General features: G+C 39.2%; 1 protein-coding gene across 2 annotated transcripts in view; it reads left to right on the top strand.

Moving 5' to 3' along the window:
- SLC37A3 (solute carrier family 37 member 3) overlaps positions 1–14,555 on the top strand; it is a 41,670-nt gene extending 27,115 nt beyond the window's left edge. For both annotated transcript variants that reach the window (XM_081331153.1, XM_081331154.1), the window contains exons 12-15: positions 5–52; positions 3,104–3,255; positions 8,389–8,454; positions 9,867–14,555. In XM_081331153.1, coding sequence (XP_081187279.1) covers positions 5–52; positions 3,104–3,255; positions 8,389–8,454; positions 9,867–9,959 — 359 coding nt within the window. In that variant the 3' untranslated portion in view covers positions 9,960–14,555. The remainder of the gene's footprint in view (positions 1–4; positions 53–3,103; positions 3,256–8,388; positions 8,455–9,866) is intronic.
- The last annotated feature ends 1,043 nt before the right edge of the window (positions 14,556–15,598 follow it).

The following is a 15,598-nucleotide window of genomic DNA, read 5'->3' as shown; positions in this document are numbered from 1 at the left end:
ATAGGTTCCCCAAATAACAAACCTATCAATGCAGTTATAATGGCAATTACAGGTAAAAGATCCACATATTTTCGGGGACAAGAAAGAAGATCTGTTTTCATAATGTCGTATCTTGGCTTGTTTCAATGTTTTGTCAAGCCATAATCTGGCTTGTTGGTCTTTGTCTAGTATGATAGGTGAACCCAACCACTGTTATTTGTAACCCAGCAGGTTTATAACAATATGTTCTATAACCGAATGGGTTACTCAATACTAAAAACACGGTTTACTAAAACATGTGAAGGAATCATTTAAAGTCTAGTCTGTTACAAGACTATACCGCCACATGAATCAGGGAACACTGTAAATTTTGTTTTTCCTTCTTCCAGAAGTTCACAATCAGCAGCTTTGGGAGAGGGAAACAAACACATATGTGGATATATAATTTCCTTTTACTAGTGGGAGACTAGACCATGGAAACTTAATGATGAAAAAGGTATGAGCAAGATTTGTGAATGGGCAGTAGACTGGACCAGTGTTTGTCAACCTTGGCAGCTTGAAGACGTGTAGATTTCAACTCCCAGAATTCTCCAGCCAGTGGGGAATGATTGTATGATTGTAAACTAATACGATGGTCATACAAACACTCTTTTCCAACAACCCAAGAGACGACTCTACACATGGACATCACCAGACAGTCAACACAGAAATCAGATTGACTGCTCTGCAGCCAAAGATGGAGAAGCTCTATACAGTCAGTAAAAACCAGACCAGGAGCTGACTGTGGCTCAAGATCATGAGCTTCTCATTGCAAAGTTTAGGCTTAAACTGAAGAAAGTAGGGAAAAGCACTAGGCCACAGGTATGAATTAAATCATATCCCTGTTGAATATACAGTTGAGGTGACAGATTTAAGGAATTAGATCTGATAGAGTGCCTGAAGAACTATGGACAGAGGTTTGCAACATTGTACAAGAGGTAGCAACTAAAACCATCCCAAAGAAAAAGAAATGCAAGAAAGCAAAATGGCTGTCTGAGGAAGCTTTGCAAATAGCTGAGGAAAGGAGGGAAGCGAAAGACAAGGGAGAAAAAGAAAGATACGCCCAATTGAATGCAGAATTCCAGAGGATAGCTAGAAGAGATAAGAATGCCTTCTTAAATGAACAGTGCAAAAAAATAGAAGAAAGCAATAGAATAGGGAGGACCAGAGATCTCTTCAAGAAAACTGGAGAGATGAAGGGAACGTAAAAATGGGCATGATAAAGGACCAAAATGGCAGGGACCTAACAGAGGCAGAAGAGATTAAGAAGAGGTGGCAAAATTACACAACTATACAAGAACTATACAAGAATGAGTTTAACGTCCCTGATAGCCACAATGAGGTGGTCACTGACCTCGAGCCAGACATCCTAGAATGTGAAGTGAAGTCGGCCTTAGAACAACTTGAGCAACAACAAAGCTAGTAGAGGTGACAGTATTCCAGCTGAGCTATTCAAAATCTTAAAAGACGATGCAGTAAAAGTGCTACACTCAATTTGCCAGCAAATTTGGAAAACTCAACAGTGGCCACGGGATTGGAAAAGATCAGTTTACATTCCAATTCCAAAGAAAGGCAGTGCCAAAGAATGTTCAAACTACTGCACCATTGCACTCATTTCACATGCTAGTAAAGTTATTCTTAAAATCCTACAAGCTAGACTCCAGCAGTATGTGGATCGAGAACTACCAGAGGTACAGGCAGGATTTCGAAGAGGCAGAGGAACTAGAGATCAAATTGCCAACATACGCTGGATCATGGAGAAAGCTAGGGAGTTCCAGGAAAATATCTACTTCTGCTTCATTGACTATGCTAAAGCCTTTGATTGTGTGGATCACAACAAACTGTGGCAAGTTCTTAAAGAGATGGGAGTACCAGACCATCTTATTTGTCTCTTGAGAAACCTATATGCGGGTCAAGAAGAAACAGTGAGAACTGGACAAAGAACTACTGATTGGTTCAAAATTGGGAAAGGAGTCCGGCAAGGCTGTATACTGTCACCCTGCTTATTTAACTTATACGCAGAGCACATCATGAGAAAGGCAGGGCTAGATGAATCAAAAGTTGGAATTAAGATTGCTGGGAGAAATATTAACAACCTAAGATATGCAGATGATACCACTCTAATGGCAGAAAGTGAAGAAGAACTAAAGAGCCTCTTGTTGCGGGTGAAGAAGGAGAGTGCAAAACTTGGGTTGAAACTAAACATTAAGAAAACCAAGATCATGGCATCCGGCCCTCTCAATTCTGGCAAATACATGGGGAAGAAATGGAGGTAGTGACTGATTTTATTTTCCTGGGCTCCAAGATCACTACAGATGGGGACTGTAGCCAAGAAATTAAAAGATGCTTGCTGCTGAGGAGGAAAGCAATGGCAAATCTAGACAGCACACTAAAAGCAGAGACATCACCCTGTCAACAAAAGTGTGTATAGTCAAGGCTATGGTCTTCCCAGTTGCAATGTATGGCAGTGAAAGTTGGACCATAAGAAAGGCTGAGCGCCAAAGAATTGAGGCCTTTAAACTATGGTGCTGGAGAAGACTCCTGCGAGTCCTTTTTACTGCAAGGCGATCAAACCGATCAGTTCTAGAGGAGATCAACCCTGACTGCTCTTTAGAAGGCCAGATCCTGAAATTGAAACTCAAATACTTTGGCCACCTAATGAGAAGGCAGGACTCACTGGAGAAGAGCCTAATGCTGGGAAAGATTGAGGGCAATAGAAGAAGGGGACAAGAGAGAATGAGGTGGCTGGATGGAGTCACTGAAGCAGTAGGCGTGAGCTTAAATGGACTCCAAAAGATGGTAGAGGACAGGAAGGCCTGGAGGAACATTGTCCATAGGATCGCGATGGGTCAGACACGACTTCGCAGCTAACAAGAACAAACTAACAATGATTGTAAACTAAATCAGCACATTATGATCTTTCCACTGATGTTTGGATACATGGCTGGTCTGAGGTTTTGATACCTTTCTTTGGTTAAGTGACAATGTTGCAGGTTCAGATTAAGATTATCTTGTGTTGTATTGGAAACAGAGCCTTCCTCTGTATTTTCATTCTTACCTGCATTTTCCTTTTTATGTTTCATAGGCTTTTTTATTGGAGGCCCTTCCAACATGATCAGCTCTGCCATTTCTGCAGACCTGGGGCATCAGGAAGCGATCAAAGGAAATAGCGAGGCTCTTGCAACTGTGACAGGGATTGTGGATGGCACCGGCAGTATTGGGGCCGCTGTGGGTCAGGTGAGGCAGATCTGAAAAGCCTTCAGGATCATTATAGCAATGAAAGAACTCATACAGGTGGTCCTTGACTTACAACCACAATGAAGCCTGTTCATTATGGTTATAAATGTTGATGGTCATAAAGCAATCATCACATGAGAGACCCAATTTTACAGTCTATTTTTGCAGCACTCATTAAGCAAATCAATATGGTCATTAAGTGAATCTGCAGTGGTTAAGCAAATGTGGCGATCATTAAATAAACCCATTGTTTGCCGTGGGCCATTTTTACTGAAATAAAGTAAGTAAATGTCATTTTGCCAAAACTAATTGTGGTCACGTGACCATGGGATGCTGCAAACGGCCATAAATTTGGACTGTTGCTCAGTGCTCAAAGTGCAGTCATGTGACTGTGGGGGAGGTAGCAGTCCAAACTTTGGAATTGGGTTGCGAGTTCCTTTGTGTGCGTGTGTATTTATGTGTGGGGTGTGCGTGTGTGTGTTGGAATCTGTTGTAACTTCAGTCACTAAGCAACCGGTGGAGAACGACTTGTACTGAAGCAAAGGTTTGGTTTATTGAAAATTTAAGACCTGACAGGCTTTTCTTTTCAGCAACATTTCACTATAGCGTGTATTAATAGCAATATTTGTTACATCTCAAAAAAGATAAGAAAAAAAATGTTAATCTAGATGATCATCACCCCTTAGAGAAAACATAGCTTATTGGGGAATTTTGGTTTAGAAAAGCATGCTTTCAGTGTATCCAGAGGACATTCAAAGCGCTGCAGTTAAATTCCAATCCTGAGCCTCCTGCTGACTTTTTCATACAAACAGTGTCTTTTGTGGTGCTGCTAAGTTATATGTTGGAAAGCCTGCTGTTTGGCAGATCTTTCCTATGGCAATTGCATTTTTTAAAAGATTTTTTTTATCTTGCCTTATTTATTATTTTTATAAATAACTCCAAGTGGTAAATATCCAATACTATTTTTTTCCCCATAACAACAAGGTAGGCTGAGAGAGAGTGACTGGCTCAAAGTCACCCAGTCAGTTTTATGCCTAAGGCAGGAACTGGAAGTCACAGTTTCCTGGTTTCTAGTCTTGTGCCTTAACCACTGAACCAAACTGGCTCTCTTTTAATTCCCTTTCGCCTTTCCAGTCCATTAAGGTATGTGTGTGTTTGGGGGGGGGAAGGCTGTAATGGGGAGGATAATGCACAAGAAGAGCCATTTTTTTTGCATGTCTTGCAATGTTGCTGTCCAGGAAGATGGAGATATAAATCATTCCACTTTCTACTGTATTTCTATGCTTATGGCTTTCGTTATTCATCTTTGTGTCACCTAGAAGAGAGCATCTTCCCTGTTTGTGCAGGGGAGAAGGAAGAGCCCAGTGCATGATTCTCACTCATTTGCATCGTGCTTATAAGGCACCTGGTTAAAAACCAGGAAACAGTGGGTTCTAGTCTCGTCTTAGGCACGAAAGCCAGTTGGGTAATTTTTGACCAGTCACTTTCTTTCAGCCCTATCCACCTCCTAGGGTGGTTGTTGTGGGGAAAATAGGAGGAAGAAGGAGTATTAGGTATGTTTGGCACCTGAGGTTATTTATAAAAATAGTAAAGGCAGGACATAAATACATAAATAAATCTAGCAGAAATAGCAAAAACAGAACTACAGTAAAAAAAACAAGATACAGAGAACAAAAGAACAATTAGCAGCTAGTTTGGTAAGATAGGAAAAAGGAAGACTAACCCTTTATGGAGAAAGGAGAAAAAGATGTAAGGAGGCAGGGAAGGAAGCCATATTTAAATATTATAAATAGAATTAATATCAACCAGCCTTTCTCAAAATTAAAGATATCAATTTTTTAGCAGTAATGCCTTCAGCCTGTTCCAACTCCTGCTCGTTTCTTTTAATAGCATCTTAGCAAATGTAAGATGACACAATTCACAAGTCTTATTTAAGTTATATAGATAGGACAGGAAGCCACTTTTTAAAAAAAAATAAATTATGGCCTATTGAATAAGTGGCCTGCTTCATGCAAAATATAAAGCTGCAATGCATGAGTTCACACATGACATGAAACCAAGGACAAGCAAGTCCCAATGTGATTTAGTGCTTTGTGAAGAAGATCAGAGTGTGTAGAATTATATCCCAATGCTGTAGGCAGGCCCAGATTGCCAGCCCCACTTTTGATGTCATTTCCTACAGTGGCCAAGCAAGTCTTGAGAATGGGGTGGGCCATAAATAGCAGGCAATGAATTAAAATGTAAATTCATGAATACAAATGTAAATACAAGAATAAAGTCCTTTATTTTTATGTATTTTCTTACAATGTTTGCCGTATCTAGCTGACAACTCAGTTGGCGCATGGTCATTCTTAATGAAAAAGCTTTGTCACATCAACTTTGTTTTTTTTTTTGTTTTTTCTTTTCAACTGTGTGCCTTCAGAGAACTCAAATGGGTTAGGGTAGGAACTACTTACCTGATTTACTAGTCTGCTGCATTGCTTACCTGCAAAATGGCTCGTAAGAACTGTTGTTCCTTCTCCCATTGGCTTCCTTTATGTGTAAACAACAAATACGCATTAATGTTTCCAAGTGAGTCTCTTCTGGGGGCTTTTAGACTAAGCGAGGTTTATTATGTTTGTTTCTATTGCCCTGTGTCAGATCTGCAACGCAGCATCCCTTCTGTTGTGAGGTTTTAAGATGGGTCGCAGAGGTGTTCACATAAGGAAATGCAGGCCTAACTTAGGAGCAATGTGAGTGCAATGCAGGAATGCAGTTAGTGCAATTGGCAAAGGTGTTGGCTTCGATCAAAAAGTGCTGGGGCTGGAAAGGATATCTTTTCAAAAACTTGGCTTTGGGGGAATGTTGCAATAATGCATTGGCCATTCTGATTTGAGGGAGCATAACAGTGTGGAATTCTGTTATTCTGGAATCCTCTCGGCTTTCTTCTGACTCTGGAGTGGTTTTGCTCTAAGAAATTACTAATCATTTGCCTCATGACCTGGAAGCAACACAGTGCTTTTCAAAGCTATAAGACTGGCTATTGTGTGAAGATAACAATGGCGTATCTTCTGTAGAATTCATTATTCCTAGCCATTGCTATTCTCCAATTTTTCGAACTTCCTTTATTCATGAGGGCTTTGTGTCTGACAAATTGTATCCTCTACTTCCTTCTCTGCCTAAGATTGCTGTTATCTGTGACAGTATATCACCATAGCAACCAGCTGAGTTTCCACAAACTGGGTTGTCTCCCCTAGTGGGAAGTCAGCATCAGAAATACGCTGAACTTGTCAGAAAATGAAGAGCCTTAAAGAATACAACATATGAAACATAAATGTGCCAAGGTTTATTCCAGCGGTTGAAATGAGTGCACTTTGGGCAAAATCTCTCCACAACCATTTGAAATGATTTATGGAGGGAGATAAAAAGCAGAAACATTATTTATTGATGCATAGAATATCCCAAGTGAAAATGTAATTTCCACACAAAAGTAAACATGACTATGTTTTGAGCTGTTTTGTCTACTGTGCAACTGTCTAGCCTGTTTAGCTTGCGAGCTCTATTAAGTTCGTCATTTTTAACTCTTGGTGTCCCAGCCTTTCTTTCAGCCATTCAGATGTAGCACCAAACTATTTATATAATTTAGAGACTTCCCGATTCCAGTCAGGAGTTATGTCTAAGTGGTGGGCGGGTTTCCCCCATTCTGATTTAATTTGTGCTATTTTATGTGCCTTTCTCTTTTTTTAAAATTAAAAAAAATGGAGGAACGTGGAGGTAGTGCAGGAAGAGAGCAGTGCTTCACCAAAGAGTAGCAATGTTGGTCTCTCTTTAGAGGAGGCAAAATTTGGAAAAGATTTCCAATGTGAGATCACTGCCCCGATCTTGTGGAAGTCAAAGAAGGCAGTGTGTAGGCTTAAACCGAACAGTTTATTGATTGTTTTGCTAGGCCACCTTTGAAGGACAGAAGCTGTCCCACAGGAGTTTGCCACAATAAGAACCCAATGAAAACATAATGTAATAGAATAATAAACCTTATGAAATGTGCAGACCTCAGCAGCAGAACATTTATCCATCAGAATTTCAAATTGAAGCATGTTGCAGTGTTGCAATTAAAGTCCAGCTGCTTTTCCTTTAGAAATCTCATCAGCTCCTGGTTGGGGCATCTTAAGGACCATTTTCTCTCTTGGGCTTGCTTGTCGTTTTCTATCCTGCTTCTCTCACTGTTAGATTCAGATGTGAGGAGAAGAGAGGTGGGCTACTTTAGTAACTTCTGCCTCTGGAGAAGCTTGTGTAGCTCTGCCACGATCTCATTTCTGACACTTAGATTTTTCAGAGGGACTTTCAGGAGAAGGAGAACTTTCCCCCCGCTTCGATGATTATAAGATAGCATTTTCAAGCAGGCTGTTTGACATTCTCATAAAGATTTAGATTTGTGTGCCAGTTTTCTCCTACCTGCTGTGCTTCAGTTATGATGGAGTAGAGCTTGAGTTAGTCCACTTCTGAAGCGAAGCTTTTCTTAATATTAAAAAATTACTTAGAGAGGCAAAGGGGAGGGGAAGGGAAATATGTACATTAGGTGTCTGTGTGTGTGTGTGTGTGTGTGTGTGTGTCCTATATGTTTGTATATCCTTGTATATACAGTATATGTAGACATGTATATGCATAGACGTATATATATAGAAAGGGACGCGGTGGCTCAGTGGGTTAGGACGCTGAGCTTGTCGATCAGAAGGTCGGCAGTTTGGCGGGTCGAATCCCGAGTGCCGCGTAGCAGAGTGAGGCAGGCCTGTTACTCGTCCCAGCTTCTGCCAACCTAGCAGTTTGAAAGCACGTAAAAATGCAAGTAGAAAAATAGGGATCACTACGGTGGGAAGGTAACAGCGTCCCGTGCGCCTTTGGCATCCAGTCATGCCAGCCACATGACCACGGAGACGTCCTCGGACAAACGCTGGCTCTTCGGCTTTGAAACAGAGATGAGCACCCTAGAGTCGGAAACGACTAGCACGCATGTGCAGGGAAACCTTTACCTTTACCTTTATATATATATAGAGAGAAAGATTTGTATGCATAAACAAAGTAATAGAAAAATAAAACTCGATCTATAGTATGCATTCCTTTAAGGACATAGGCTCATTGTGTATTCTTTCCTTCTAGTACTTAGTATCTTTGATCCAGGAGAAATTGGGATGGATGCAAGTTTTCTATTTCTTCATTTTGATGGTAAGAAGACATTACTTTTTTAAATTTTAGATTACACTCTTCCCCTTCATGCAGCTAGAAAAAAAATCCAGATATGAATTTGTTAAGCAAGCAGATTAAAACTCCTGGTTTAGCATTATGTTAAACTGCTAGAGCGTGAGATGATATATTATCCTATTTATGTCAATGGGAATTTCTTCTGAGAAAAAAAAAGGATTGTGGCCCTAATGAGATAAAGCCAGAGGTAAGAGTCAAATAAAGGATGTTTTGATTGATGGCTCAATCTTTTCACTGTTGAATTGCTAATAGCTGGCTGGTGTCCAGCCACTTGTTCCCCATTCTGATTTCATCCCTCGAGGGAAACAGTTGTAGGTGAATATTTAAACTTTTTGAATAAGGAGAATGAATGACATAGTTTACATTCTTAGCTAAGTTCATCCAAAGAAGATGAAGGACAATCAAATCTTATAAAAGTTTACAATATATTTTCAATTTATTTTAACCTTGCCTTTTTATCCTGGAAGGATTATATTTCCTCAGTTTCACAGGAAATATCATTTATATGTATAATCTGATTGGCAACTGTGATACATTGATATAATTTCTTCATAGGTTGCATGATATTCAATATGAAATAGTCCTCATGTGAAATTGAGATTGTTAGGGTCTGATCTGTATCATTGATAATAGGTGTAATTTTCAATCTCTAATTGGTCTGCCATCTCAACAGTCTGTATTTGAAGAATGTACCTCATAAGAAAACTGCAAACCTGAACACATTTAGAGGAAGTAGGTTAGTTAGATCTCTGACTAAATGTGTAAGGGATTGTACAATAACATATCTAAGTGCATCTAAAACATCCTTTCTTAGTGTCGATGCCTTCCAAGCATGGATTTCAACTATTAGAATTCTCTGCAATAGCCATGAACTGGCTGGGGCATTCTTTGAGTTGTAATGTGTAAACCACACATGGAATACTGCAGCCAATTTTGGTCGCCACAATGTAAAAAAAGATGTTGAGACTCTAGAAAGAGTGCAGAGAAGAGCAACAAAGATGATTAGGGGACTGGAATTGGCTATGTCTAGTTTAATGAAAAGAAAGACTAGGGGTGACACGATAGTAGTGTTCCAGTATCCAGGGGGCTGCCACACCGAAAAGGGAGTCAAGCTATTCTCCAAAGCAGCTGAAGGCAGGACAAGAAGCAGAACTGATTTTGGCTTCTCTTCCAGTAGAAAATGGATCAGGTAGATGCAACTACCATCAAAATAAGCAATTTTGGGCCAACAGACTGATCAGGTGTAAAGTCCTTCTAAGTGTACATGGGATGGCAAATCTGGATTTGCCTCTGTGTAGTTTGATGAGCTCTAGAGCTAGTGCCATAATTGCATTGAATCATATTGTTCAAGCTATTCATATCTTTCTTTTTTGCAGACCAGTTTAACGGTGGTCTTCATCATGCCTTTGATAGTGAAAGAAACCAGTATGCTCCTTCTGCAGAGGCGCTTGCGCAGGTTGGCTGGCTGACCCCCTTCTCTTTTCTGTTCAGTGGACTTTTTTTTTTTCCCAAGGGGAAACTTGGCATTTCAGGCCTTTTGCATTCATTTCTTGATTTACATCCACAAAGATCGGATTTGCTGAAAAACTGCTGAGAAATGGCCACCAATACATTCATCACTGAAAGATTGTCATCCGAATCACATCTGAAGATAATGCTGTGGAAACCCACAACTGGGAAAGAGCTAATTGTGTGCTTGGAAGGCTTACTGAGATGTTTTCTCTTTGATTTTTACCTCTTGTTTCCAAGGCTTGTTTATGCAATTATCAAGATTAAGTGATAAAACATTGGGCTTGTGTGTGGGAGAAAGGTTCTTGAAAGCAGAAAGTGATTGTGCCTAGAAAAAGCATTTGTATAGTAAACCCTTGATTTAATGGATAAGGACCCGGGCAGGGGGAAGGAGTGTCTATTAAAGCTGAATGAGATTGTTCCGAGGCCAAAATGTACCCATACATGAAATTACTTTAATAACCATAAGTGTTTGGTGTCGCCTTTACCTATCAAGAAGCCATAGGTAAAAGCTATACCTAAAAGGATAAATATTTATACCTTTTCTTACAAAATACAGTCACCAACTCTTGTAAAAGAGTTTGAAATAGCCACTAACTGACCAGGTAACTATTTATTAACTTTAAAAAAAAACATTATGCATGTGCAGCAGCAGGAAATATTGCCTGACCTGACTTGATCCATTGTTTGGGATGAATTCTGATATTACCTGAAATTCAGACAAAAATCCAGATCCAGATATTTTGTCCACTACACTGGAGATCCATTAAACAGAGGATTTACTATACTTGCTTTCTTCCTATTGTGCTCATTTATCATTGGCAATCTGGAGATCTTCCAGATGTTTTTAAACTTCAGGTTCCTTTGTGTCTCCCCATTGGCTCTGCTGGCTAGGGCTGATGAGAAGTGGAGTTCAGCAGCAACAGGAGAACCACTTTATATGTCCTGATGCCTACTGAAGATAATGCTATTTACAAAAGGAGAAATCCTTTAGATACATTGTCTTCCCCCACTTGCAAACCAGAGTGGAATCATCAAGAAAAAGCTTCACCAGGTGGTGCTGGTGCCTTTACTCAAACCGACCCTTGTATATTTCTTTGCACTGTAATAAGTCTGGATCTTTGTGCTTTACCCAGGCACCAAAAAAGCCACCGAACAGAGGAAATGGGCAGCGCTCTTTGCATTTTACTTTGGTGAAGAGGAAAGACATTTCCATTATTTAGTATCAAAAGAGCATTTCAGAGCAGCCTGGGCCAATCCACTGCTGGTTTTTGCAAGCTTTTTGGTAGCTCCCTAACTGCATATTTTTTAAAAAATTTATATATATATATATAACAGGGTACTATTGAAGCAGTTGAAATCCTTGGTGTCCTTACATAAAAAGAACATTTGTAGGGTGTTTGTTTGATCTCCAAATATTTGTCCTATCCAGATGTTCATGTTAATTTAACCTTCTCTCTCTAGCAGAGCAACTGCATTCCGTAGTTGATTTTTATCTTCTCTTAACTGTCTAAAATGTGAAAACAAGCTGAGTCTCTGGAGATGTGCAGAGCCAAGTATTTTATACAGAGGTGTAGTAATTTCAGTTTTACTAGGATCCTTACATTTTTATTAATTTTTTAAAATAGAAAATGATCAAAAGCAAAAGGGAATAATTATTGTCATTTGAGATCGTTCACTATATACACTGGAGATCACTGTCACCCACAGATAGGCAGAGACCTCTTGATTTCTTTTTAAGGATTCCACCAAACCTGATACTTCCTTCTTTCCTTAAGACCCTATAATATACAATCTATAATCCTTACCAAAGGCAGAGCTTGCCACTACATAATGTGCATAGCTACTTCTCCCTTCTCCCAAAAAGCAAAGCTGCATTGCTTACCTTTTCCCTTGTCTTTAGCCTCTAGATCAGCTTAATCCAAATCGAAGAATCATTATGCCATGAATAAATACCTAGAAATATTTGGCATAATGACGCAATTTGAACTAGAAGATGATATTGAGAAAATAAGACTTAAATTTAGGGCTGCTGTTTCGAGCACTTGTCTTACATATTAATGCACAGGTCTGCCTTACAAGTTGAGTTGGATCAGATAATATCTGCCTTGCCCTCATCTATCTTTTGTACAAGATGCATTTTCACATATTTCAGAAATTTCCAGGCAGGACTGTATTAATTAGCAAGTGCTGTATTCAGTGGTATCTATGGTACCCCAAAATTAAATGCAAAATGTTTGCTTTTAAATAGCCAAAATTTTGAGAAATCATCAAATTGTATAAGATCTTGGTCTTTTTGTTCAAATTATATAAGATTCTGGGCATTTTAAAAACATTATTTTTAGCACCTCTGACTCAGCACTTGCTCTTGGGATAATATCTCCTGCCTAAAAAGCTTGCTAAGTGTTATGGAGTGTACACTCATGCGATCTGATGTGCATCAAGCAGTCAGACCCCATTTTTTATGTAGAATAACAATGGTATTATCCTGTGTTTATGTATTCCTCAGTTGCGTACCCTCAGGCCTTATTCACGATGCCCCACTTGAATGTTTAATGAACAAGGCATGCTCTGGATTCCCACTGTACACAAGGATGGATTTTTGCAGCATTGTTGTCTGATCTAGCCAGGGACTCTGTAGTTGAAAACGGTGGAAGAAATTGGGCACGTAATCTTCAGCACAGGCTCAGAGACCTTAGTAACTGGGTTCAACCAGCACACTTATCCAGATTCAAACATGTCTGTGAATGATGGAAGCATCACAGCGTTATTCTTTTTCTGAAGGTGCACTGTGCCATTGCATGCATGCAAGTGAAACTTCATTTTTGTGATTCAGTGTTTTGTGCAAATGTAGCCCTTTTAGTTAGTTCACGGTTCAGTATATTGTGTGAACTCAGAAAACTGGTTAATTTAAAAAAGGAAGTAAAATTTGTTATGTTTCAAGAATTGAAAATTGGATTAAAACTACAAAATGAGTTTCTTTAGGGTGGTGGGATCCTCAACTCAATTTTCAAAACTGCCTTTTACCTGCAGACCTCAAATTTCTAATGTTTGGTTGTTATTGAGATAAAAAGAACACTAAGGTAATTGTGAATTTGAGGGGAAGAAATTCTTGTTTTTGTTTTTTAAAAACATTTTATATGTGCTTAATGGTTAGTTTCTTTTAAAAAAATGTATATGTTCATGTAGATTTTTTAAATCATGTTGTGGCTGTTGTAAGTGAAAATTTTTGATAACTTAAGAGCCTCTTAATTATGTTGGTTTACTCTTTTGTGTGTTCTTTTCCTGTAATGCTGCTCTGTTCCACTGTTCACAATACACAATAGCCTAACTTATGAGCATTAAAAAACATTTCCCAACATCTTTACTTTTAAATTAGAAATCTACTCCTAGAGCAGAAAAAATTTGCAGTAAAAGCAAACTTTGTTCCTTTCCACTAAGTTGTGGCATCAACTCTTTCATGGTTTCCCTTGAAAAGAGATGCCCTCAACCTTTGACTTTTGTTTTTATCGTTAAAATACTTTCTTTAAAAATTATGCTTAAATGATTTGAATTAAGCACGAAAGCGTGATGTTGAATTCTAGCCCTGCCCTAGTTAAAGAAGCTTTTCCAGATTTGGGGACATAATCACTTTCTTCACTTCTGGTTCGCTTGATGGGAGGCAGCCCTTCCTGCATATTTTCACCATGAGAGAAGAACAGGAAACTTTATAATCACATCCTTGAATTGAAATGTGAGAGCTCAGTCTATGGATTTCTTGGCTGACTGAAGGTGAAGATGGGCCAACACTCTGAAGCAGCAATCACCGATCTGGCATCTTTGTACTGTTAGACCAGGGGTAGGCAAACCTTGGCTCTTTTATGACTCGTGGACTTCAACTCCCAGAATTCCTGAGCCAACCATGCTGGCTCAGGAATTCTGGGAGTTGAAGTCCACAAGTCATAAAAGAGCCAAGGTTGCCTACCCCTGTGTTAGACTATGCTTCCCATTGTCTCCAGCCAGCATAGCTAAAAGTTATGTGAGCTGCAGTTCAATGCATACAGTATGGAAAGTTCCAGGTTTGCCAAAGTCTGTTGGTAAAATTGGTTTTGAGGCAGATTGCCTTCATTTGAAATACCGTATCTGCATGGAATGCAACTCACATATGTTCAAACTATTTCTACCACATTGGGAATGTTTGTTTGCCTTTTGCCTGGGTAGCTGTTAACTTTAATAGAAATTGTTCATCTGAGCACACACAAAAAAAACACAAGAATTTTCCTTGAAAAGAGCCAATTTAGCTGCCCAGAATCATGTATTAGAAGTGGGCAGTCCTATGAATGAATAAAAGAATGAATGAATGAATGAGTGAATGAAAAAAAAAATAAAGGTTGTCAGTAATAAATTCTTCATGGGGTGCTATGAAACGTTCTGTTCTTGGTAATACTTTAGATGCTTTCTCTTTTTATCTTACATATTTCCACTTAAATTCTCTGTGAAAGTAAGTAGCGGAAAAAGAAATGCTGTCAACTGTCCAATTGGGTTTGATTTTATTAAATTATTTTTGGCAACAGAAAGATTCTGTACATGCTTTTTATTTTTCAGTTAGAATGAATGTTGCTTTTCCTCACCTCGGGAGTTGTGTTAAGTTGACCATAAAGCAAAGCATTATTTTAAAAGTTGTAAAAGGAACACTTTCCATAAAAAGACATTTTTCTACACAGGGTGAGAGGTTGTGAACGTTCTATGCAATAGTTTACGCTCAGTGCCCCTAAATGTTGAAGGAGCATATATACAATGGGCATGATAGCACTCTTTAGATATCAGAGAGTCAGGACGAAGTTGCTCAAAGCCATTTCTTTCTCTCTACAATGCAGGATATAGAATAATGGATTTAAGTAGCAGGAAGCCTAACAGCAATGGGAAGCCAGTATTTGTCTCTGGGATGTTTGTATTTAGTTGCTGTTTTTTTTGTTTTTTACTGAGCAGGGATTTGGATTCAACTGTCCCTTTTAGCTTTATGATAAGGTGGTAATGTCTAGGACAGGGGTAGGCAACCTCGGCTCTTTTATGACTCATGGACTTCAACTCCCAGAATTCCTGAGTCAGCATAGCTCCCAGGAATTCTGGGAGTTGAAGTCCATGAGTCATAAAGGAGCCGAGGTTGCCTACCCCTGGTCTAGGACCACAGAGAATAATCAAGTTTTTCAACATTCCTACTTTTTTTTTATTGCTGTAGCAGTCAGGAGGAGGAAGAAGAACAGGATGATGATTTCTATTTACAGTGTAGCTTATCTAATTTTTCATTTAAGGAACCTTTCATCTACAGAACTGGCAAATGTAATTCCCCATCTGTTCTTCTGATAATATATTGGCAGCCCATGAAATACAGTATCAAGAGGCTGAATCTTCTCACCTCCCCCCCCCACCCCAGCTCTTTAGGAACCCCTTTCCTTCTCACCTACTAATGGAAGAGATTGATCTAGTTGGTGGGTCCTTAACAACATCAGACGTACTTTTCACTGCAACTGTATTTTACATCTGATAATATACTTCTTTGCAGAGCTTAATCCAGATGAGTTCAGAACACCGGAACAAAGAGTGCAAGGCTCTTATTGAA

This window comes from Vipera berus (assembly GCF_964194415.1).
Source record: "Vipera berus genome assembly, chromosome: 6".
NCBI lineage: Eukaryota > Metazoa > Chordata > Lepidosauria > Squamata > Viperidae > Vipera > Vipera berus.
Note: the sequence above shows the minus strand (reverse complement) of the source record. Positions and strands in the feature narration are given on the sequence as shown.